At 45.1% G+C, this 24468-nt stretch overlaps 1 protein-coding gene across 4 annotated transcripts; it reads left to right on the top strand.

The window, feature by feature from the left end:
- The first annotated feature begins 2547 nt into the window (after window positions 1–2547).
- Window positions 2548–23773, top strand: CCR5 (chemokine (C-C motif) receptor 5). 4 transcript variants are annotated; one of them, XR_010318947.1, is made up of 3 exons: window positions 2548–2678; window positions 5218–6812; window positions 9609–23773. XR_010318947.1 is itself a non-coding variant. In XM_023547556.2 (2 exons), exon 2 carries the CDS (start codon window positions 5229–5231, stop codon window positions 6288–6290), a length of 1062 nt encoding a protein of 353 aa, XP_023403324.1. In that variant the 5' UTR covers window positions 2548–2678; window positions 5218–5228; the 3' UTR covers window positions 6291–9573.
- The last annotated feature ends 695 nt before the right edge of the window (window positions 23774–24468 follow it).

Genomic DNA, 24468 nt, shown 5'->3' with positions numbered 1-24468 from the left:
GCGAAAGGCTCTACACTTGTTATATCATTCAATCTTAACCACAGACCTATAGAGCAGAATTCTTGTTTTTCTTTTTTTGCCCCCATTTTACAGATAAGGAAACTAAGGTTTAGAGAGTTTCAACGACTTGGCCAGTAAAGCAGTAAATAATGAAGCTGGGTTTAAACCCAACGGTGAAGACTAGAGTCCAGTTCCCCATCATTGGCTCTTGAATTGCACACACAGGATGAACGTGAGCATTTTCTCAATGAGTCACTGTCTTTGGTATGATTACCAGTTACTGGACTCTTCTGATACAGACATATGCGCTTGCACGGGGTGATTCTTGATGACTGGGCTATTTCCGGCTTTTCTAGGTTTCCCCAGCGGTCACTGCTTACTATTCTCCAAGCACCAACTGCTGGTTTCACCCTTTCAGCTTCAAGTTTGTTGATATAGTCAGTTCTCTGTATCCGCAGGTTCCACATCTGCGGGTTCAACCAACCAGGGATGGAGAAAAAATTCCAAAAAGCGAAACTTGAATTTGCAGCTCACGGAGCACTACACTGAATGCACAACAATGAAGTGAAGTGCAGACATCCCCTGCTGTAGCCTCCCGCCACCTCGCAAATCCTCAGCCTCTCTCCAGTGCTGGCTGTTTGAGCGCTGTTCACCTCACTACTAGTTCCTACTTGTGCTGTGTGCCCCCTTGGTTTCTGTGAAAAATGGGCTCCTAAAAAGCAAAGAAGTGGTCAGAGCAGTCCCTCAGAGGCTAAGTGTGAGGGGTTGAGGAGAGCGAGAGAAAGGAGTGTCAAGCTAGGAAGGGATGGCTGGCTAGCTCTGTGCTGCGCTGTGGCCTCCAGAACTTCAAGATCACAGACGAGCCAGCATCACAGAGACCCAGGCAGCATTAGCGTTCCCAGCAGAGAGAGCTCCAGAAACTCATAGAAGAGAAGGGCTGCCTTCCAGAGCGAGCCTTCAATTTGATGAAACAACTGTTTTCATCGCATTTAGGTTGTATTAGGCATTATAAGTAATCTAGAGATGACTTAAGGTATACGGAAGGATGTACATAAGTTATATACAAACACTATGCCATTTTATATAAGGCACTTGAGTCTTATGGTATCCATGGGGATTTTGGTATCCACGGGGGTCCTGGAACCAACCCCCCATGGATACCAAGGGACGACTGTACTAATCTGCTCTAGACAAGGATCCCAGGGAGCCAATTTTGTTAGGATTTTATCTAAAATAGCTCTAAGAAAGGACAACTGAATGAGTAACAAAGAGTATGATATTTATTGAGGGTATCCAAAAACACCATACCCATTGCCGTTGAGTCGATTCTGGCCCATAGCGACCCTAAAGGACAGAGTAGAACTGCCTCATGGGGTTTCCAAGGAACAGCTGATGGATTCAAACCACAGACCTTTTGGTTAGCAGCTGTGGCTCGGCTCTTAACCACCGCACCACTAGTGTATGTTACGCGCTAAGTGCTGGGTATGGAAGCCTCACGTAATGTTCCCAGTAAACCAATGAAGCAACCTCTGTTATTCAGCCCATTACACAGATGAGGAAGCTAAGAGCAGAGCCAGGCTCCAAGCTAGGGCAGTTTGACTGCAGAGGTCACTTGCTTAACCTGTGCATTAGGCTACCTCCGTAGATTTGGGAGCATAAAATTTTGCTGTTTGGGGGCGCCTTTGCCTCTCCTTAAACCATGAGCCAATATTCCTTATTCTACAGAAGGGGCTCTTGTGGCGCAGGAGGGGCCAGGTGAAACCCGGGCTCTGCTGTGTTCTCAGCTCTGGCGTCAATAGCTGAGGTTTTAGATAAGTAACCACCAAGAAAGCTTGATGTGACTGCAAGTAGTAGTGTCACGTAATTCTGAACTGGACCGTACACTTCTGTCACCTGCTGCCTAGTTCATTTTGCAAAGTTCTCATAGGTCCACCTAGATGTGTCTTCAGAGTCAGAACCCTGCCACCTATATATCTGGACTGACATAGCATCGCCACTCGTAAATGCTGTCTGGTTTGGAAGGCTGCAGAATCGTGAATGTTTAGGGGGCAAATTCATAATGATGTGCTCCACTAGACACCCAATCCCCAGAGAAAGATGGATAAATGCGCCTAGCTCACAGATGAACCTTTGGGTTAAACCTTCCAGACAACCAGGAGTTTTAGTTTAAGGGAGAAAAAGCATCGTGAGAGCAAGTGTATGTGTGTGAGCTGGTGGGAAGGCGGCTAGAGAAGACAGTAGAGAAAGGGGGATCACCATTAAGTATCCCTTCTAAATTTAAATGTGATTTGAGCTGCCTTTCATTCGAGTACAAATATTAAAAGAACCAGCATTCTCCCACCCTTTGAGTCACAATTAAAAATCCATGCAGTCTCCTTTCATCCTTTCCATTTTCTAGCACAATCTGTGTAGCTGGATGAGCAGAGAACAAAAGAAGTCGATGAATTAGCTTTCAGACCGAAGGTCTCCTCTCTAGCCTATGTTCAGCTCAATTCACAGAAATAAAGAACTGCCCTTTGATTTTTTTTTTCCTACAATATTCTTATTCATCAAAACTCCGCCCTCCTTCAGAAGAAACTGAGCATTTCCTACTTTTCTGCTGTCTATACGTTTGATTTGCACAGCTCAGCTGGCCAGAGGAGCTGAGACATCCGTTCCCCTACAAGAAATTCTCCCCGGTAAGTCACCTCTTAGCCACTTTGCCTGTTAGTTAGCTCGGCTTCTGAGATGAGTAAAAGCCTTGGCAGGAAACCATAGAAGACACTTGACAAATACCAGATGCTCAAAGAACTGTCTGAAAATGTAATCTTTAAGATAAGGAAGAGTCAGAATCTGGAATGAGTTTCAGTCTATAACATCAGATCTTAAATGATCTTAAATGAAAGATTTTAAAGGGAGCCAAATTATTTAAAATTATTTAAAAAAAAAAAAAAACGAAGAAGAAAAGAAAAACTCTCAAAAGAAAATTTTTCCGAGAGATGGGTCTTGGCTACAATCTTGGCAGAGACTTTCTTCTGCTAAAGAGAACTATAAAAATCTTCCCCCCGGGATGGTGTCCGAAGGCTTCCACAACCCAAAGTTGTGTCTAAGCCTGCTCTTTTCTGTCTTTTCCTAGAAAAGAGCAAAGCCCAATAGTTGCCCAAATTACTATCAAATTACCAAAAACAAATTCCCCTTAATATATCAGTTTCACAGCATATTTTGTGGATGATTCTTTTTCTGGCTCAGAATTTAAAGAAGCAGTTTTTTTCTGGGTGCTTCTCCCAGCTACCTAATCTAATCTAATCTAATCTAATCTAATGGGTTTGGGGAGTTTGAGACTCACAAGGGCTGATCAGAGAAAAGTCTCACCTAAAGAAGTAAAAGTTATACCAACCATTCTGACCAGGGACACAATAGAAGATTCTGGATAGAATGGGAGAAAAATATAGAACAAAACTCAGATGCCTAAAAAAAAAAACCCCAATTTTTTTGACTAATAGAGACTAGAGGAACTCCTGAGACTATTGCCTTAAAATACCCTTTGAGCTTGGAATTGAAGTGATTTCTGCAGGTCACCTTTTAGCTAAATAACAGAACGGCTTATAAAATAAACAAATCACCGGTGAGTAATGTGCTCCCTGAAACAATCAAATATATGAGACCAAATGGTCAACATTTACCCACCAGCAAAGATGAGAAGGCAAGGAAGGGAAGGGACTCTAGATCAATGGAAACAGAACAAACGGAATGGAAATACCGAGAGTGCTGACACATTGCAAAAATTGTAACCAATGCCACAGAGCAATTTGTATAAAAATTGTTAAAGGGGAACTTAATTTGCTGTGTACGCTTTCACTTAAAACACACACAAAAAAAATTATTCAAAAACAAATAAATAAAAGGAAGAAGTGAAACTTAAATAGACTGGCCCAGACAGATGGTTATGAAGGAAAGAAACTAACCCAGAATGTGTGATATTTGCTGGTCGTGGTAGATGAGTACATTTTCCACTTGGCCGTTTCCTGTGTATTTCTAAGGGCTGACAATTGTGGCAATTCAGAAATGACAAACACAAACCCAAGAGAGAAAGGTAGCAATCCGTATTTTACAAATTGTTGACTTCTATGGCTTTCTCTGGGGACTTGGGCATCCGCCCACTTCATTCTGACTACATGGAGGCACCAGGTTCAGGGGCCTGCTCTTTAGTTCCTTCTCCAAGGAGTGAGAGGCAGAGTAGCATGGTGGTAAAGAGTGCAGGCTGCCTGCTTTCAAAACTGGTTGCTGACTAACTGTGTGGCTTTGAGCGACTCTTTCATCCTCTCTGTGCTTGGGCTGGGGATGAGGGTGGCCTTGAGGATTAAATGAATGAGTACGGGCCAAGCTCAGAACAGTGACCGCACTCTAAGTCAACAGTAGTCCTGGCAGGCTCGCTGCATGCTCTGTGGCCTAACCCAGGGCAGCCGAGATGGCAAGGTAGTGCTGGGCTCGATTTGACTCCATTCCTCGAAAATGTTGTCAGAGCTTCACTCCACATTGCTATAGAAAACCAGCAGATTAAATTTTGTGAGATGATGCTTTCATGAACTTTTCCAACAAGCCAAGCTCTCCATCTAGTGGGCACCACGGAGAAGCTAGTGGCAAACTTGCCCCTCGCTGCAAAATTTCAGCATTTGGCCGAAAAAGGGAGCTCAGTTAAAGGTAGGAATCTATGTATCACGTTGAAAACATAAGGTATAACACGGCTTGCATTCATGGTGGACCACTAAGTCCAACCCAACCTGTTGCCTTGGAGTTGATTCCGACTCTCGGTGACCCGTGTGTTGCAGAACAGAACTACTCCACAGGGTTTTCTTGGCTGCAGTCTTTACGGAAGCAGGTCACCAGGTCTTTCTTCTGTGGCACTGCTGGTTGGGTCCAAACCACCAACCTTTAAGTTAGTAGATGAGTGCAAACCATTTGTGCCATCCAGGGACCTAAAGTACACACGTTGTTCTTGTTGTTGTTAGTTGTTGTCAATGCTGACTCATGGCGACCCCATCTATGCAGAATAGAACTGTGCTCCATAGGGTTTTCAAGGCTGTGACCTTTTGGAAGCAGATCACCAGACCTCTCTTCCCAGGCACCTCTGTAGGTCAGTTCTTTTGGCTAGTAGTCGAGAGCTTAGCCGAATGTGTCTTCCAGGGACCCACATATATTCTAGGACCTTACAAAAGGTGGTTTTTTCTTTATGTACAGGATTGAGCAAAATGGACTACGAAACCACGAGTCCGATGGACTATGGCATCGATTACAGCATATCAGATCCCTGCCAAAAAATCGACGTGAGGCAGATCGCAGCCCAGCTCCTGCCCCCGCTCTACTCGCTGGTGTTCATATTTGGTTTCGTGGGCAACATGCTGGTCGTCCTCACCCTGATCAACTGCAAAAAGCTGAGGAGCATGACTGACATCTACCTGCTCAATCTGACCATCTCTGACCTGCTGTTTCTTCTCACCCTTCCCTTCTGGGCCCACTATGCGGCAAATGGGTGGGTCTTCGGGAATGTAGTGTGTAAACTATTCACCGGGCTGTATCACATTGGCTATTTTGGTGGAATTTTCTTCATCATCCTCCTGACAATTGATAGGTACCTGGCGATTGTCCATGCCGTGTTTGCTGTAAAAGCCAGGACAGTCACCTTTGGGGTGGTGACAAGTGGGGTCACCTGGGTGGTGGCTGTGCTTGTCTCTCTCCCAGGGATCATCTTTACCAGATCCCAAAAAGAAGGTTCTCGTTATACATGCAGCCCTCATTTTCCATCAAGTCAGTATCATTTCTGGAAGAATTTCCAGACTTTAAAGATAACCATCTTGGGCCTGGTGCTGCCACTGCTTGTCATGGTCATCTGCTACTCGGGAATCCTGAAAACCTTGCTTCGGTGTCGAAACGAAAAGAAGAAGCACAAGGCTGTGAGGCTCATCTTTGCCATCATGATTGTCTACTTTCTTTTCTGGGCTCCCTACAACATCGTCCTTGACCTGAGCACCTTCCAGGGCTTCTTTGGCCTAGATAATTGCGATAGCTCTAACAGGCTGGACCAAGCCATGCAGGTGACAGAGACTCTTGGGATGACACACTGCTGCATCAACCCCATCATCTATGCCTTCGTTGGGGAGAAGTTCCGAAACTACCTCTTGGTGTTCTTCCGAAAGCACGTTGCCAAACGCCTCTGCAAACATTGTTCAATCTTCCAGCGGGAGGCTCCCGAGCGAGTAACCTCAGTATATACTCGATCCACGGGGGAGCAGGAGATCTCTACAGGTCTGTGAGCTGGACTCAGTCACGTACACGGCTCAGCTACACACAGCCTATGGTGGGAGAGACCCTTTCAAAAGGGATGTTACTGCCACAGAGGGCCTGAGAGTCACACATCTCTTTGGCATCCATTTGAAGAATATGAGATATTTAAGCCTGTGCATTCTAGAAAGCTGAATCAAAATATGTTGATGAAATAGCAACCTTCTCATCTCCCCTCCACAGATATCTACTTACGGGCAACCTCTTCCTTTACTGCAAATATTCGTTACAGACAAAAAAAAAAGTCAGAGAATTGTTAGTTCTTGAATTTGGTTGCCTGAACAGGAATAACAAAATTAATCAAGGAGTTTATCGTAGCGCTTCTTACCTTGAGCAAGCCAATGTGCAGGCTGTAAATTTGCGTCACACAAGGTCCTCGTCCTGCCTTGGGGAGAAAAGCCATGAGCAGGAGGGCTAAGGAACTACATCGGCTGCGTGTGGTTTCCCCTGGAAGGTATACATGGCTCTTAAGCTCTACTGGGGTTCAGAGCCAGGTAAGAGCCTGCAGCTTGGTGAGAGCTGGGAAAGCTTCTTAATGAGGGAGGGATTTCAGTTGGACGGTGTGTGACGGCGGAGGGGAAATCGGAGCTTCAGGCTGAAGGCTCTGCATGGGCAAAGCTTGGCTGGGGGAAGGCATGTCGCTGGTTGGGAGGACCCTTGGGAGGAAGGGCAAGGCTGGACCACGTTCCATCAAAGTTTGTGAGTGGAGCAGGGAGATGCAGTGGCTGGTGTTGCAGAAGGCACATTCCTGGTAAGGTGACTGATTAGGGCAAGGAGTTCAGCAACACTCAGGCCAGGATGAGGAAGGGCCAACCAGGGTGGAGGCCCTGGGGATGAGAAGGAGGGTGGATTTGTGCAGCACTTGGATGCAGAATCCGCAGGACTTCGGGCAGATTCGAGTTGGAGGTGAGGCACAAAGAGGAGACAGAGAGAGCCCCTAGCTTCAAGAGTGCAAGCTGGAGATGCCTTTAAGGAACCATTAAGGGTGGATGGGGAGGGGGAGGTTGAGGTCAACGTGAAGAAGGATTGGTGTAAGAGGATGAGTTCAGTCTGCTGAGCTTAAACCCAGCTTCTCAGGGAGAGACTTTCGGTGCCATTGGATGACTGATCCTGCCCTCGGGACAGCCCTGGCCATTCCAAAGAATGGGGCAGCTCAAAGAATGAGGTGCCTCAGGGGCCTCTGGAACACTAGACTTATGAAGACAGGAGCTTGAGGTCTAGGGACACATTTTCAGTCAGATATCAGATCCAGGTGAGGAATGATTACACAATGTTATGGACTGAATTTTGTCCCCATAAAATGTGTTGGAATCCTAACCCCTATACCTGTGGAGGAAACCCTGGTGGCATAGTGGCTAAGTGCTACGGCTGCTAACCAAAAGGGTGGCAGTTCATATCCACCAGGTTCTCCTTGGAAACTGTATAGGGCAGTTCTACTCTGCCCTGTAGGGTTACTATGAGTCGGAATCGATTAGACGGCAACGGGTTTATACCTGTGGGTGTAATCCCATTTGAGAATATCGTTTTCTTTATGATGTTAATGAGGCATATCAGCGTAGGATGCTCTTAAACCTACTTTGAGACACAAAAAGAATAGATTAGACACAGAGAAAGCAAGCACAAGATGGGGAAAGATAGATGCCATGTGGAGATCCCCAAGGAACCAAGGAACGCTTCCCTTAGAGCAGACAGAGAGAGAAAGCCTTTTGCTAGAATCATCTCTCTGAATTTGGACTGTAGCCTCCTAAACTGTGAGAAAATAAATTTTTGTTCTTTAAAGCCATCCACTTGTGGTATTTCTGTTACAGTAGCACTAGATAACTGAGACACACAGTTCATTAAACTCCAGAGCTTTATAAAAAAAAGCAGTAAGCAAAGAGTCCCGCAAGAGGTGAGGGAAGCCGAGATGACTAAGATTCAGCCTGCACAGGACACACTAGGGCAGGTATTGTTTTCTGGAGTCAACATCAAGAGGCAAAGGGGAGAAAGAACACATTCATTTGGAAACAGGCAGCCTCGAGCTCTGTAAACCACAACAAGTACATTATACCGACCTCTGTGTTTCAGGCTGGGTGTGGGGGCTTTAGATACTGATGTTTCCAGAAGCCTTCTCCAGACAAACCATGCCAAAACACTAAGGGGCTCACTTGCTTCAAAGGGAGAATTATAATTTTTTTTTATTTTGCAGTTGCTAGTTACATAACTTTGTACATACCTGAAATTGTTTTGAACTTTTAGGCAGCCATGACGGTCATAGTGAAAAATAGGTGGGGAATCAAACAGTTGTGAGAATTACTCAGGGGATTAAAGGTGTTGGAATAATAAGAGGTGTTACTGATTTTTCTCAAGCTCTAATACATGAAGCTTGAGGGCTGTGATCTGTGTGAAGTGCATGGAAGATCTTACCTTTGTTCTTAAGGTTGTTGAGAGTCATAAGTAGATTGTGGCCCCAGCCTCTGGGTCAATTCGAAGGCATTCTGATACCTTTTTATCTACGTGTCCATTTTTATGTACATATAATATTTAAATGGCTTGATGGAAAATATAGATCTTATTAAAAGTACCCTCTGAAAATAATTTATTGTGTTCTTATTCTTTTACTCATGTGTACATTTACAGAATAGCACAAAAAACTGTAAAGCCTTTGTAAGTCCCAGTTAACATATTACTTAAAAAAAAGAAAAAGATGAGAAGGTAAGGAGGCAGGGAAACCAGATTACTAGAAAGGGAATAATGGGAACGGAAATGAATGTAACCAATGTCACTGAACAACTTGAGTAAGACCTGTTGAATGGGAACCTGTTCTGTGTAAACTTACACCAAAAGCACAATAAAATGCTATTTAAAAATTTTTTTTTGTAGGGAGCTGTTTTGGAAAACTTCCTTGGGGGTGGGGAAAAATATATATACAGAGAGAGAGAGAGAATTGTAATTCCCTTGAAATGTTTTTAAAAGTTGGCCCTCTCCCTGGGACAAACTGCCAGAATCATTTGTATTTAAAGAGTATACCGCTAAAGGCACGGGGTTTCTGAGCAATTTAATCTGAAAACTTATGAATTTCAAATTTAATTGTCCTACGTAAGCAAAAGAGTTAACAAACATTTCAAAAAAGGGAATTGATGTGTGTCTATAAGATGGGGAACAGAGAGGCCCCCAAATCTGCAATTCACCTAAACAAATTAACAAAATAACAGGAAATGGGGCAGGGTGCAGAAACAAAGCCATTCCCCAGAACAATGGGGCAGGGTATCAGAGAACAGCCCACAAACTTCTTTAAAGTTGTCTTTCAGAAGCAGCTGGATAAAACCAGCCCCAGGGACATGCGCAGAACATCCACGTGTGACCTTCCACCAGGGGCACTGAGGAGCTGAAGCTGCAGCTGGGGAATGGAACTCGGGGAGAGAGAGACTGCAGAGGTGCAACACCCCGTAATAAGTCCTGCTATGAATCCCAGAGGCCTCTGGGACAGGAGCCATCTTAGAAAGGTGTTGCGTGTGCACCGTAGTTAACATATCCCCCACCTATGCCTATGAATAAACACGAATCTTTTCCCACCCAAAAACTTTTAAAAACCCAGGCAAGTCTTTTGTTCTGTGAGATGGGGGTAAGCATAGCTTAGGCCCTCCTCACCTCCGCTTGCAAGCCTCTTCAATAAAGCTTTGCCCGTGTGGAAAACTCTGCATGCCTCACCTGTTCATTCTTGACCAGTGAGAGGCAAGAACCTCATTTCATTCTGGCAACATTTAAGCATCTGTCATTTGTCTAGGTTTGAAAGTGAAGAAGATAAGTGTTAAAAGAGAGAAAACGGGAACAGGACTTGCCAGGTTCCCCTGAGTGTGCGGGAACATTCACGAAGGCTGCTGGCCAGTCTGAAATGCATCCAAGAACAGACAAAAGAAATAATGTAGAGATAAAAAAAAAAAACACCCAAGAACAGACAAAAGAAATAATGTAGAGATAGGTAATCATAAAATCTCAAACCTCCTCTGGGACAAGACAACTGTGATAACCATGAAGATATTTAAAGTTTATCCTTTGCAAAGAATTTAACTTTAGGCGATTTTGAATGAATGGAGGCCATAGAAACCACCTAGTAACCCAATGTCAGCCGATCTCAGAAAGGGGCGCAGGGTTTTAATCAATCCTGTTGAGACTAGCCAATGGTTTATTTTTCCTGTTTCCTCCTCTTCCCCTTAAAAGTCTCACTGTAACCAGCTTGCATTGAGCCACTAGTTTTTTAGAAAAAAATGGTCTCCCTGTATGCGTACAGAACAGCTGCTTGAATAAACACTGTATGCTTTAATTCATTGGTGCTTTGATTATTTTTTGCACAATTAATGCCATGGCCTGGCCATTTATCCCCAGTCCTGAGTTGCAGACACATGACGTGTGAGGATGAGTTTGGTTGCTGTAAAGGTTGCTATGCTTTTCTTTCATCTCCATCCCTCCAAAAAAAATTGGCTGCAATCCAGTGATGGTAATGGTGAACATCTGGATTCGGTTCAAGTGTCTCACATCCTGAGTACCCCAAGTAGAGAGGATTCTAAAGCACTGGCCACAGTCACACTGGGAGACGACACATGAGCCGAGCAGAAGACAGTGGAACTGGTTCTTAGGGTGGCCTCTCAGCAACTCTTTTGGCCAAAAGGTGGAATGAACCAAGGGAGGGTCTGAGGGGGTGGGGTTAGAATAGAGGGAAGGGATCAAAGAGAAGAGAGATACTTCCCATGTGGTGAAGGTAGCCACCATGTGGCAGTTGGAAGATGCCAATTCTTAAGGCTGGTGTCCAGGTACTGCTTAGCCACTTCCTATCTTATTAAAGGAATCTAATGTTAACTTGAGGAAAAAGCTATTAGAGGTGTCTGCAGCCTTTCCAAGGCCTGTCTCAACCATGTCCTGGGCCCATCCCTTTACTGCTTGCTGTCCTGGATCTTGAGCCCTGAGCTCCTCCCTGGCTTTGAAGGTCCTTCCACTCCCCATCTCTTCTCTCCCTGTTCCTTTGATTGACAAACAAGTACAACCTTCAAGATCTGATTCTATTCACCATTCTTTGGGAGGTACCATACTGCCTCAACCCAAAATTTCCCATCAAGGAGGGGGTTCTGTATATGCCATGGATAAAATCAAAGTTAAGGTTAAAGTCCTTAACAGGAAGAAATAATTTGCGAATTCATGAATAAGGATTCTCTTTACATCTGTATTCTAAGGATTCTTAGTATAAGCAGCTCTGTATAAATTAAAACACATTGACATTTCCACTGTTATGATTAAATCGACAAGTCATTTATTTCCTATCCCAGGGAGAGACAGAATCCCAAACTTGAACATCAACTTTCAAATGTTAATTCCTCTAATGAAGACACAAGGCTTACTGCCAGTTACCCTGGAGGCTAGGATTAGAAATGTGAATCAGAAAACAAGTCGTGAACTTTCTAACAATTCTTTAGTTTTTTAACATATCCATTTACCTATAGTCAAAGTGGAGCTCTGGTGGCTCAGTGGTTAAGAGCTTGGCTGCTAACCAAAAGGTCAGTAGTTTGAGCCCACCAGCTACTCCTTGGAAACTCTATGAGGCAGTTCTACTGTCTTACAGGGCCAGTATGAGCCGGAATCAAATCGACTTGATGGCAACGATTTGGTGTTTTGTTTGTTTGTTTTTTATAGGCAGAGTATTTAGAAAGCATTCCATAACTTCAGGGATGAGAATGAATTGAAGAGGCAAAAACACAAATGCATTTCCATAGCTCCTTCTCTTTTAAATAAAATTCACTACAAAAGCCTTGCTTGTAATGCTTAATGGGTACTGAGTTTCTGTTTGGGATAATTTAAAAGTTTTAGAAATAGACAGGTGGCGTAGTGATTAAGAGCTACAGCTGCTAATCAAAAGGTCAGCAGTTCGAATCCACCAGGTGCTCCTTGGAAACTCTATGGGGGCAGTTTTACTCTGTCCTATAGGGTCACTATGAGTCAGAATTGACTCGACGGCCACAGGTTTCTGTTTTTTTTGGTTTCGATGGTTGCACAACATTGTGAATATAATCAGTGCCACTGAACTGTACACTTAAAAATCATTAAAATGGCAATTTATGTATTTTACAATTAAAAAAAGTTCTCATGTTTTTTCAAAACATAGACTTCAATGTTTTAAATGCTGTATTTATGCATAAAAGTCATAATTGTGACAAAATTCCCACTTTCCTTCATACTTTTATATAAGCATTTTTCCAAGTCTTACTGAATGTACATGGCTCTGTAACCCAACGAGATTCTTGTCCTGTCCTATTAAATTAGCCGATGGAAATAATACGGACACCACACTGCCAGTTGCAAGGGAAACAGAAAGTGGAAATTTATTGTCTGCACAGACAAGGAGCAACGAGGGGCCTAGCAACCATAAGACCACATGCTCACTGTCTGAGGGGTTTGGGGAACTTTTTATTTCCAATGGCATCTGGGAGGTTGTGTTTGGCACCCAGAACTCTCCACCTTTAGCCCTCCCATGTCCACATTTAGAGGTCCGGATGTTGAATCACGTCAGTGATGCTCAGGTCCAAGGACGAGCACGGGATTCTGGTACCAAACTCAAACTGCAGTTAGGGCAACAATGTGGTCGGGCCAAACCGCAGTTAGAAGCCCTGGCTTGGCAGGCTGCAAGGTGGGGGGTAACTATGGCAGAGCGGGTGGGATATCTCGGTGGAAGCTTCAGCTCCATATTGTTATTACTTTCTTTTGATTATAATTTTTGTGTCATTATAATTCTGTTATGTTATTTTTCTTAAAGTGGTAACTAGTTTCAAAGAGCATATGTGGAAAGACGAAAGTTTTTTCCAACTAAATTCAATGGAAAGGCCTTCAAAGCCACGCTTTCAAGACCCCTGGGACATACAGTATCCCACCCATTTTTATGCCTCTGGAGTTCTTTGGAAAGGGGGTAGTCCGATTTTAACCCATTTAGCCTCGAGGAAGGAGCCTTTCAAAATGGTTGAAACTCAGAAATCCTCATTGGGAGCCTCATTTTTGTGTACATTGAACATTGCCTTAGGTGATACCTCCCAGATGTGTGAATCTTCTAAACTTTGGACAAGTTTGTCCTTATTTCTGTGCAATAAGCCTCCTCACTATACTTCCCAGTTACTGTGTTCTCATAAGAATGCACTTAATGGAAGAATAAGTTATTGCCAGTCTTCATTCAGTCACAGTGGCCATTTTCTCCTTTATGCCATTCATTATTCCCAAGTGTTACTGGCTCCTTACTTTTCTAGCTTCTGAACAGTGAATAATGCCTTTCCCATAAGAAATAATGCACTTCAGTTAGGGCCCAATCATTGCTTCCTTGTGTAGCAGGTGGAACGCACCACTGTGAGCAGTTCTGCAGTATTCCCGGGCAGCCGTTTCTGCTTCTTAGCTGTTAGTACTGCTTTTGTTGTAATGAAGAATACATAGTAGTGGTAATTTTCCTGCGATTCAAATTCCTTTAGTTTTGTTTATTTTGCCTCTAAGTACTGCTTTTGCAGTAATGAAGACTGCATTGTAGTGGTAAATTTTCTGAGATAAAAAAAAAATTCTTTTTTTTTTTTATTTATATGTGCTATAAGTGCTACTTTTGCTGTAAGGAAATGTCATGAATCGAATTGTGTCTCCCCAAAATATGTGTCAACTTGGTTAGGCCATGATTCCCAGGATTCTGTGGTTGTCCTCCATTTTGTGATTGTAATTTTATGTTAAAGAGGATTAGGGTGCAATGTAACACCCTTACAAGGTCACATCCCTGATCCAATGTAAAGGGGGTTTCCCTGGGATGTGGCCTGCACCACTTTTTATCTCTCAAGAGATAAAAGGAAAGGGAAGAAAGCAGAGGTCCGGGGACCTCATACCCCCAAGAAAGCAGCGCAGGATGCAGAGCACATCCTTTGGACCCGAGGTTCCTGCACTGAGATGCTCCCAGACCGAGGGAAGACTGATGACAAGGACCTTCCTTCAGAGCCGATAGAAAGAGAAAGGCTTCCCCTGGAGCTGACAACCTGAATTTGGACTTGTAGCCTACTAGACAGTAAGAGAATAAAAATCTCTTTGTCAAAGCCGTCCACTTGTGGTATTTCTGTTACAGCAGCACTAGATGGCTGCTATAGGAAGAATGCGTTCTCCGTGTTTCAAAGTTTCATGAAAAATAATAAGGCTAAGAAGGAGACTACAATAAAGTGTATGTGCAGTCATTACCAGGTGCCTTCATATTTCATCTCATGTTTTGCAAATTTTCAAGAAGTAAAATTTAAAAATTAAAAAAAAAAAACAAAAAACTTTATCATTGACTCATATTGGCAGGATTTACATTGTCCAGTGTATGCTGGGATACATGGGATCCCAAATAATAGGTATCAAAATTCATAACTCATAACAAAAATTCTGAACTAGTCCTTTAATCAGCATGCCTTCATTAGTGAAAACACACAGTATCAACAAAAAATTCAGGGGAGAAAACAGTTGGGTCTTGAAAGGGTTAATAGCCTTGGACTCTACTGCCCCCCTGTGGCTACTTTAGGAAAACAACAAGCCACCTGCAGCCAGACTTTCTCTGTTATTCTGTGTGCATTGTTCACAGAGAATATATACTGAGTATTTATACACTCAGCGGTTTCGTGTTTGTCTCTGACAGTGCCATTCTGCCTGTGGACAAGAGGTGTTTCCATAGTGGCTCAGAGTTGATGATGCACAACTCACTCCAGTTTTTTCTCTGAAGGACAGGAGCAGCATCAGTGAAGGAGAGAGGTAGAACCTGTGGTGAAATGAAGGTTCCAACTTCCCACGGAAATCTCTGCAGAGCCCTTAGCTCACAGCCTTACAACAAGGCCAGAAAAGGCTTTGTGTCAAACCATTTCTCGTAGTCCATGAGATGCCCCAAGAACTTCCCACATTTATCTCTGCAATCCTGTGTGCCCAAGTGTGTGAAGCAATCAAACCCAATTGGGATATAACCCAACCCAGTGCCGCTGAGTCGATTCCGACTCATAGCGACCCTATAGGACAGAGTAGAACTGCCCCATACAGTTTCCAAGGAGTGCCTGGCAGATTCGAACTGCCAACCATTTGGTTGGCAGCCGCAGCACTTAAAAGTGGGCTCTTTTTTATTCGTGTTTTTCTTCCTCCATTACCGTTAATGCCTCTATTGGTTAAACCCTCTGACAGAGTCATATCATTTGAAGACAGAAAGGTTTTTAAGGATCAGTCAGGTGAAGAGGAGAACCCACCCCAATCCCCAGAGCTTCCGATGGAGTCAGTCTGGCGTGGGTCTAAGCACCTGGTATGTGTTTAATTTCATGCAGTGCTCCCTATGAGCAGCCAATGGTGAACCACTGAGCAGGACTCAGGAGAGCAGCTCTAACCACCCTCACAACTGGCACCTGTGCTAATTTAGGGTCCTTGGGCCTGGAATTTGGGGTCCCTTGGAAACTCTAGGGGGCAGTTCTACTCTGTCTTATAGGGTCTCTATGAGTCAGAATCAGTTCGACGGCAACAGGTTTGCTTTTGGGGGGGTGGCACGGTGGTTAAAGCACTCAGCTGCTAACCGAAAGGTCGGCAATTCGAATTCACCAGGTGCTCCTTAGAAACCCTATGGCGCAGCTCTACTCTGTTCCGCAGGGTCTCTATGAGTCGGAATTTACTCAGCAGCGATGGGTTTAGTTTTTTTGTCTAGAGGAATAAACCAAATATCAAACTTCTGGTCTGATATAGACCCTACAGCTCAAGGCAAACTGGGAGAATGGAAGTTGCAGGCCAATTGCCCACATCCCTCCCTCCAGGACTCCCACAGAAGCATATGCCAAGGAGAAACAAAGTACAAACCAATGTGCCAAAAACTAGGCAAGCCCTGGATACCAATGAGAAGTTCTGGGAAAATTCCAGGGCAGACACAGTTTAGATATAGTGTGATTTCTTATCCCAACCCGAAATCTACACTTGGGACCCACACCCTCAGGTGTGTCTGTGGAAAAGGGATGCAACAAAGAGATCCCAAGTTCACACCTCCTCCCATGGAGGCAGGGGTAGTCAGAGTGGGAGAAGGATGGGAAGCGTCTTCCAATTATCCCCTGAGGGGAGAGAGAGAACTTGGGCAGAAGTTCTGCCCTTCCTCTGAGCAGAAGCAGAAGCATGGGGAGAGGGGAAGTGAGCAAGGATCTCCCCAGTGCACTTCAATTCTGCATTAACCATTTGCAGCTCAACATTCAGCATTCATTCACTCAACAAGCATTTACAGAGGACTTACTATGTGCAAGACACCAAACTATGCCATGAAAGAGAGTCCCTGTCCTCACAAGATTCACTATTTAGAGAGAAAGCAGGCACATAAAGTTACACTGGTGTTTGAAAAGCACAGAGAAGGGTAAGTTATCCCAAACCAAGGATAGGGCCTTAGGGAACGGGGTCAGGGAGGGCATACTGCAGTAGTCTAGTGTTAAGGGTGGCTTAGAAGCTGCTTAGGTGGAGCACGGGAGTAGTAACAATGTACAGGAGTGTGCAGAGGTGAGACAATGCAAATGGCAAGGCAAGGATGAGACAGATGATGGATGGATGGACGGAGGCTGTGAGTGTGAGCGTGAGCATGAGTGGCTATCCATCTGCACGCATTCCCCCTGCAGGAGAGCAGCAGCAGTGACTAGTATGGAGGTAAGGAGAGGACCAAAAAGTGCCGCCTCCAGCCTCCCCCTGGATAAAACGGGACAGGGAGTCTCCCCAAAACAGCACACACATGCGTTAACTATTCATGACCAACCTTCCACATTCACTCATTAATTACCAACATTCATTGAGTGTTTACTGTGTGCAATTTCTATGTCAAGCTGTCAAGTGTAGAGTTTATCTTACAGACCACAGAAACCACTGCGCTGTTAAGCAAGAGAGTGACATAATCACACCAGCTTTGCTTTTTTAGAAAAAGTCTTCTGACCATAGGGAAAAGGAGAGAGACTCCAAGATGGAGCAAGCGAGTCACGAGCTTGCTGTAGTCATCCTTAACCAGGCCCGAGTGGAGGCAGAGGCGCCAGGGTGGAGAGGAGGCAAGGGTCCCCTGGGGCCAGGGGCCGAGGCCTCCAGGAAGCAGTTATTCCCAGAAAGCTGACGCTCACCTCTTTTAGTGTCAGTTTTAACATAATCATTTTGTAAAGAAAGTCCTCTTAAAAAAAAAAACAAAAAAAAACCTGTTGCTGTCAAGTCGATCAACTCATAGCTGCCCTAAAGGACAGAGAAGAGCTGCCCCGTAGGGTTTCCAAGAAGAGCCTGCTGGATTCGAACTGCCACCCTTTTGGGTAGCAGCCGTGGCTTTTAACCACTATACCGCCAGGATTTCCATAAATATTAAACAATGAAATTATACGATGTCTGAGATTTGCTTTAAAATAGTTCATTGGGGTGAAGGGGAAAATGTTGGAAGTATGGCTGAAACAAGGTTGGCCGTATGTTGGTTATTGCTCAGGCTGGGTGATGGGTACGTGGTGGTTTAATATACTATTCTCTACCCATGTGATATGTGAACATTTTCAGCCTCGAAAGCCCTGTGGATCAGTTCTAATCTGCACACATGGGGTCACCATGAGTTGGGATCAACTTGATGGCAACCAACAACAACGCAACAATAATAAAAAAAAGTCAGAAAGAATGAGAGAGGGGGAGAGAGAATAGGAAAAAGAAAGATGGGGAAGGAGAGAGAAAAGAAGGAAGAAAGGATGGAGAGAGGGAGGAGGGTAGAAGGCAGGAAAGAAGGAAGAAAGGAAGGAAAGAAGGGTTTCTTTTCAAGGGCTACTGCAGTGGACACAAATTAGAGAGGCTGACCTACCTACCACGAATTCTAATGTGTGCTACCCAAGGTGAGCCAACCAGGTCTTCACTCCGAGAAATGATAGCCTGACTGTCACTGGCAGTGCCCCAGAGAGAGGGTCCATGACCACCAGGAGGGGAGATATTCCTACACAGAACAGCTCTGGATAACATCCTTCCCAAGGCCAGGTGCTCTGCAATTCCTTCCATCCTGTAGCCTACCAAAACAGTCTCCAAACACTCCTTGCATGGCCAGGTGAGCCTAAGTTTCTCTCTCTGCTGCCTGTACCTGGAGCACCTTAACTAATACAGACTCAAAAGGCTCAACTTTTCCCCACACTCAGAAACAAGTATTTCTCCACTCCATGCTTTTTAGCTGCTCTTCTCTCATTAGCTTTTTGTGGTAGAGGGGGCAAGTTTTCACATACCGATACACAGGTACTCATTTACCAGTCATTTCTGCTACCAGGTGTTTGCCTGTTCTTTTAGAAATTGCTTTCATACAAAACCTGTATTAAATTTAAAACAATGTCAGTTTTGGTCAGTGGATCCTTTTTCCTAGCAAAGTGCTACCTCACCCCCCTGGTCTTTCTCCTCTGTCAAAACCTCCTATCCAGTTCTTCACCCTCCAAGAAGTCATAGCAGATCACGGTGGAAAGTGTCACTAATACAGGGAAGTTTCATTTACAATGATTCATTCAACAAACATTTATGGAGAAGCTAGTGTGCTGGGTGCTAGCATATAATAGGCACCAGTTCTTATGTTGAAGGAGCGATGTAGGAGTCTAGAGACAGGAGCCCAACAGATACACAGCTACAGTCGAGAGTGACACACGCTCCACACACACAGGATGGCTCCTAGCCTGGGGCTGGGCCCTCAGAACTGGCTCCTGACGAGGACAATGGCTCAGCTACTACCCGAGAACCGAGGATAAACCTCCGATTCCTCCCAGTATATCATCCCACACACTCAGGAGCACAAGTGACACTGGTTTATAACCAAGCATGCTTTTCCTCATTCTGACCTTCATTTATTCTCGTTCAAGTTCATCCTCCCTAGCACGTTCAATCCAATCCCATGACTTTTCAACCAAATTCAAGATGCACAAGACTCACCGTCCCAGTGCTTCCTCACCAAATTTTCTCTCACCCCATGGTTGATTCCTCTAGCGCAGCTGTTCTCAGCTAGGGGTCATTCCACCCCCACCCCCACAAGGAACATCAGGCAATGTCTGGGAACATTTCTAGCTGTCACAACAGAAGAGGGGGAAGGCTACTGGCATCTAGTGAGTGGTGGCCAGGACTGCTGCTTAACATCCTACCAGACACAGAACAACCTCCATGACAAAACTTATCCAATGCCAAATGTCAACAGTGTCACGGTTGAGAAAACCTGCTTTCATGATTTTGCCTTGCTTTAGCCTCATCAAGGAGGACTCTGGGGCATGTGCTGGCTGGGTCAGGCCCCTAGAAGACTTCTGCAGCTTACTCTAGATCATGGAACATTCTGGATTCTTTGCATGGTATCTTAGTTATCTGGCGCTGTTATAATAGAAATACCACAAGTGGATGGCTTTAACAAAGAGAAATCTACTCTCACAGTCTAGGAAGCTAGAAGTCTGAATTCAGGGTGCCAGCTCCAGGGGGAGGCTTTCTTTCTTTGTTGACTCTAGAGGAAGGTCCTTGTCCTCAATCTTCCCCTGGTCATGGAGCTTCACCACACAGGAACCCCAGGTCTAAAGAACACACTCTGCTCCTGGTGATGCTTTCTTAGTGGTGTCTTGGTGATGCCTCTCTGCTTGCTTCTCTCTTTTACACCTCAGAAGAGATTGGCTTACGACACAACCTAATTTTGTAGATTGAGTCCTGCCTCGTTTACATAACTGCCTCTAATCCTGCCTCATTAACATCATAGAGGTGGGGTTTACAACACGTATCAGATGGCAAAATAATGGACAATCACACAATATTGAGAATCACAGCCTAGCCAAATTGACACACATTTCTGGGGAACACAATTCAGTCCATAGCACATGGCCACAGGAGACACCGACTGTCCACTGGCACTCTATCCTTGCCCAACCATTCATGTCATTCCATCACTTCCACTGCCTTCCCTCATCTGTTGACACATGACATACCCACAATGAATCCTACTAGGGACCAGAATGCCAGGTTCTCAGTCCTCCCCATGCCTGAGTAGACCACGTGAGCGTGTATCCTTAGCTGTCCTTAGGTCATAACAGTTCTACGTGTCTAGTATCTTTCTCAGTGGCCTGTTTATGTGTGTGTGTTAGGGGATCTCTTACACAAGTAGAAATTATAAGAAAAAGTACGTACATGTAGAGTAGAGAGAGGCATTTCAGGCAGGGGAAACAGTGTGTGGAAAACATGGAGGCATGGGAAGGAGGCAGCTTCAGAGAACAGCAAGTGGTTTACATGCATAGAATGTGAGCTGGGCGTGGAAGGAAATAGGACTGGAACCTGGGAGTGGAGGACGTGAGGACAGGCCTTGCACACTGTGTTAAGGAGTGTGGGGCTAATGGCTTGGAGGGGGGTTTTAAGCTAGGGAGAAACTTCATATTTTGGACTAATCTGATTGGCCCTGGCCATGTAGAAGAAAGTAAGAATGGAGACAGAGACCCTCAACAGAGGTCAGATAGTGCTCCTTCTGAGACACAATGGAGCTGCTCCCAAGGTACAAGAGCTCTGAGTGGAAAGAAGTGAATGGATGGAAAGCTATGAAGGAGGACAAACCATCAGGACCTGGATTTAGGGAGGGAGTCAGGGAGGTCAAGGCAGGGCCAGTGAAATGGGGAGCACTGGCTTCAAGGTGTGCAATGATGGGCTCCATTTTCAGACAGGTTGACTTAGAGATCCTGAGAACATTCAGGTGGCAGTGTTGGGGAGGAGCTGGGTGCACTGGCCTTGAACTTAGCAGTGCAAAGGATGGAGTTCTACATCTGGAGGTCACGGGCAATTAGAGGCCAGTGACTGTGGGAGTGGATGAGATGGATCCCTGAGGAACACAGGCATGAAAAGGAGCCCCAAAGAAGACCAAGAAGATGTGCCAAGGAGGGTGGACATTGTAGAGAAGACAGCTGTCTCTCAGGAAGAGGGAGTGTCACAATGTCAAGTGCTGCAGAGACGCCAAGCAAGATAAAGGCGGAAAAAACACCTCCTGACTCCAGGAAGCAACCAGAATAACAGGATAACTTGATACTTGTGCTTTGTCTCGTCCTGCAACCAACCATGACAAGGGGCTGCAAAGTAATATTGTGTCCTTACACCTAGAAAAACACAGCTTTAGTCCCCATGTTCTGGGTCCTCCAGAGGGGCCAGGACCAGGCTTTGTGGTACACTGGGGGAGCGAAATGGGCCCTGGTGGTGCAGTGGGTAAAGCTAACTGAAAGGTCGGTGGTTTGAAACCACCAGGAGCTCCATGGTGCTTTTGTAAAGATTTACAGTCTTAGAAAACCTATGTGGTCACTATGAGCCAGAATTGACTTGATGGCGGTGGGTTTGTTTTTTCATCTATTTGTTTTTTGGAGGGTGGGGGGAGTCGGGGACCCTTTCCTGAGGGGGTGACTAAATCCTTTGGGACGAGAAAGGGGACCAAAGGCTCTGGTGCAGAGACAGGAGCCACCTCAAATCCAGCTCCTTGGAGCCTGCAGGGCCTGGGGAAGGAGAGGCTGAGGGGCCTCTGAGGAGCTTGGGGAACTACCCCTGTGGGAGAGCTGGGCAGGGAGGAAGCAGAGTTGGAGCCCTGGCAGAACTCCCAACATCTGGGGCCCACGTGGGCATAGGCTGGGAGCTGGGTCCAAGAAATCAACCAGATTGAAGACCAGGGCGAAACCTCTTCCTGCTTGATTAGAAAGCGTCACAATTTAATTCTGTTAAAGGATTTTTTTTTTTTTAAGTGAAGACACTGATTGGCTTATTACCTTTTATTCATGAGAAAAAGATTTCTTATCTATTTAAAATATAGTTAGTATAGGACCAGTGACTGTCTGACCAACCCATCCTATGAAAACCGGACAGTGGCCGATCAGGTAGGGAAAGGAGAAGGAGTGGAAAGAGAAAGGAAAGCTGGAGGTGCAGGGCTGAGAGGACACTCTACTTCCTCTTTGACCCTGTCTTCAGGCTCCAATGATAGCGGATGAGTAACAGTGGGTAGTCACGTGGAGCATGTGGTCTGTGTGGACTGGCCGTGCACGTGACTTCCCTCTTCAGTGTGCCAAGCCCGCATACGTGTCCCATGGCCTTATGACACTGTGGCTTTGGACATTTCAGTTTCCATTTCTTGTCATTCAGGGTAAATGAAATTTACAGAAAACCCAGAGCCCTCAGTGTGCACAGTGGGCACTACGGGGCTCCGGCTAGGTGACCTTTTCTGGGAAACGCACCCACTCCAGCTGCTGGCAATAGGCCTGCTGACAGCTTGAAGTGGCACCCTCCACTGGATGCTGCTCTTTGCCAAGGAGAAATGCCTGCCCAGGCTACGGCTGTCCGCAGGAGATCCAATGACTGGCTGATGTGGGATTGCAAAGCCAACTGGGACAACTCAATTTAGGACAACTCTGAAGGGGCCCTCCAGCTCCAGAGCTCCTGATAGGGTCAGATGAGGCCTTAGTTGTAACCACATTGTGGGCCGGTTTCTTCCTCTGCTCAGTCCTGTCTTGCACACTCTCTTCCAGATGTATCTGGAAATTCTCCCCAACAAACCTTCTGCATGCAACTCTGCCTCTCAGAGTCCTGGATTCCCATGAATCCAATACAAAACAGTCTGACTCTTGGCTTCAACTTCCTCTTCCACCAAAAGTCAGATGCCAATAAGTAATAAAATATCACCACCTTGAGTTCTACTACTTTCCCTTGCCTTAGCCCATTTCTGGAAGACAAATAAATGGGCCCTCAAGAATCTGAAAGAAAAATGAAAGATATTAGGAGGGAAGGGAGGAGAGGTGCTAATTCCTACTAGCTAATTCCTACTCAGGCTTTCAGCTTAGGTGATACTTATACCAGGAAACCTTCCCTGATGCCTCCCAGACTAGGCCAGGTGCCCTCGCTGTCTATATGGGCAAAAGCATAGCTCCTGTGTGTTTCTTCCAGCTTATCACTTGACTTCTGAATTATAATTGATGTGGCAATCTGCTTCCATAAAGATTACAGCCTTGGAAACCCTATGGGGCAGTTCTACTCTGTCCTATAGGGTCGCTATGAGTCAGAATCGACTCGACAGCACTGGGTTTGATTTTGGTTGGTTTGGGTATTGACCAGAGAATGACTAAGTGATTGACTATTGGATCTCAGATAGACAAGGAGGGGCTGATAGGCAGAAGCTGGAGGGCTTGGTGAAAGAGAACAGCAGATATAGAAGGAGTAAGAGAGATTAAAGGAGTAGCGGTTATAATCAGAAAAGTGTACAAGGTTATTCCAAGAGTTCAGAGGTAGTTCGATGCAAACAAACCTGAAAATCTGCCCATGGGTGTGAACACTAGTGGAGTGAAACTGAAGGCCAATGAAGTTGAGCTGATCAGCTAAAAGTCTTGGGCACTGAATGGGGGTCCACATGGGCAACTAAGTAACCGGGTGATGGAGGAAATTGGGGTGAATAGGGACAAGTTTAAAAAAAAAAAAGAAAGAAGCAATCAAGCAGGCAGTGGATGGCAGTGTTGAGGCATAGCAGAAACTGATCCAGTGGGACAGCTGGGAACTCGAAGCACAGAGTACAGTATAGTTTCACCAACAAGAATGACCCCATTATGATTCAGTTATTGCAGCAGTAAATAGATTCTTTCCTTTTGTCTCAACTCCAGGCCTCTAAACTACTCCTTCCTTCCCATTCTAGAAGAAGTTTCAGGAATCTCAGGGCCTGAACTTGGGTAGGCAGAATTCTGGGAATCAAGTCAAAATAGAAGAATACTTAAAGTGAAAGCCATACTAATTTCAGGAAGTTAGGCTCATCAGGAATTTACAAAACAACGTTCTTCTTTGGAAAACTTCAAATTTCACATGATTCGGTGCCTGCACATATGAGGCACCTGCCTGCTGCTATTTCCCTCCATTTAACCACAAAATGTGCAACGTGTACATTCATGGGGGGTTTCAAGTATCAAAGTTTGAAAGTCAACTCACTCTCTTGCCTGGCACTGACCAATGAGCATCAGGCAAGAAAGCATCATCAGTCACTGTCTTAGTTACCTAGTGCTGCTATAACAGAAATACCCCAAGTGGGAGGCTTTAACAAAGAGAAGTTTATTCTCTCACAGTTTAGTAATCTAGAAGTCCAAATTCAGGATGCCAGCTCTAGGAGAAGATTATCTCACTGTCGGCTCTGGG

Source organism: Loxodonta africana, chromosome 22 (assembly GCF_030014295.1).
Source record: "Loxodonta africana isolate mLoxAfr1 chromosome 22, mLoxAfr1.hap2, whole genome shotgun sequence".
Classification (NCBI taxonomy): Eukaryota; Metazoa; Chordata; class Mammalia; order Proboscidea; family Elephantidae; genus Loxodonta; species Loxodonta africana.
The sequence above is the reverse complement of the archived record's forward strand: the minus strand, read 5'-3'. Positions and strand labels throughout refer to the sequence as shown.

What these genes read in the sequence shown, in the direction of transcription:
- CCR5 (XM_023547556.2), top strand. Translation starts at nt 5,229, where the DNA reads ATGGACTACGAAACCACGAGTCCGATGGACTATGGCATCGATTACAGC.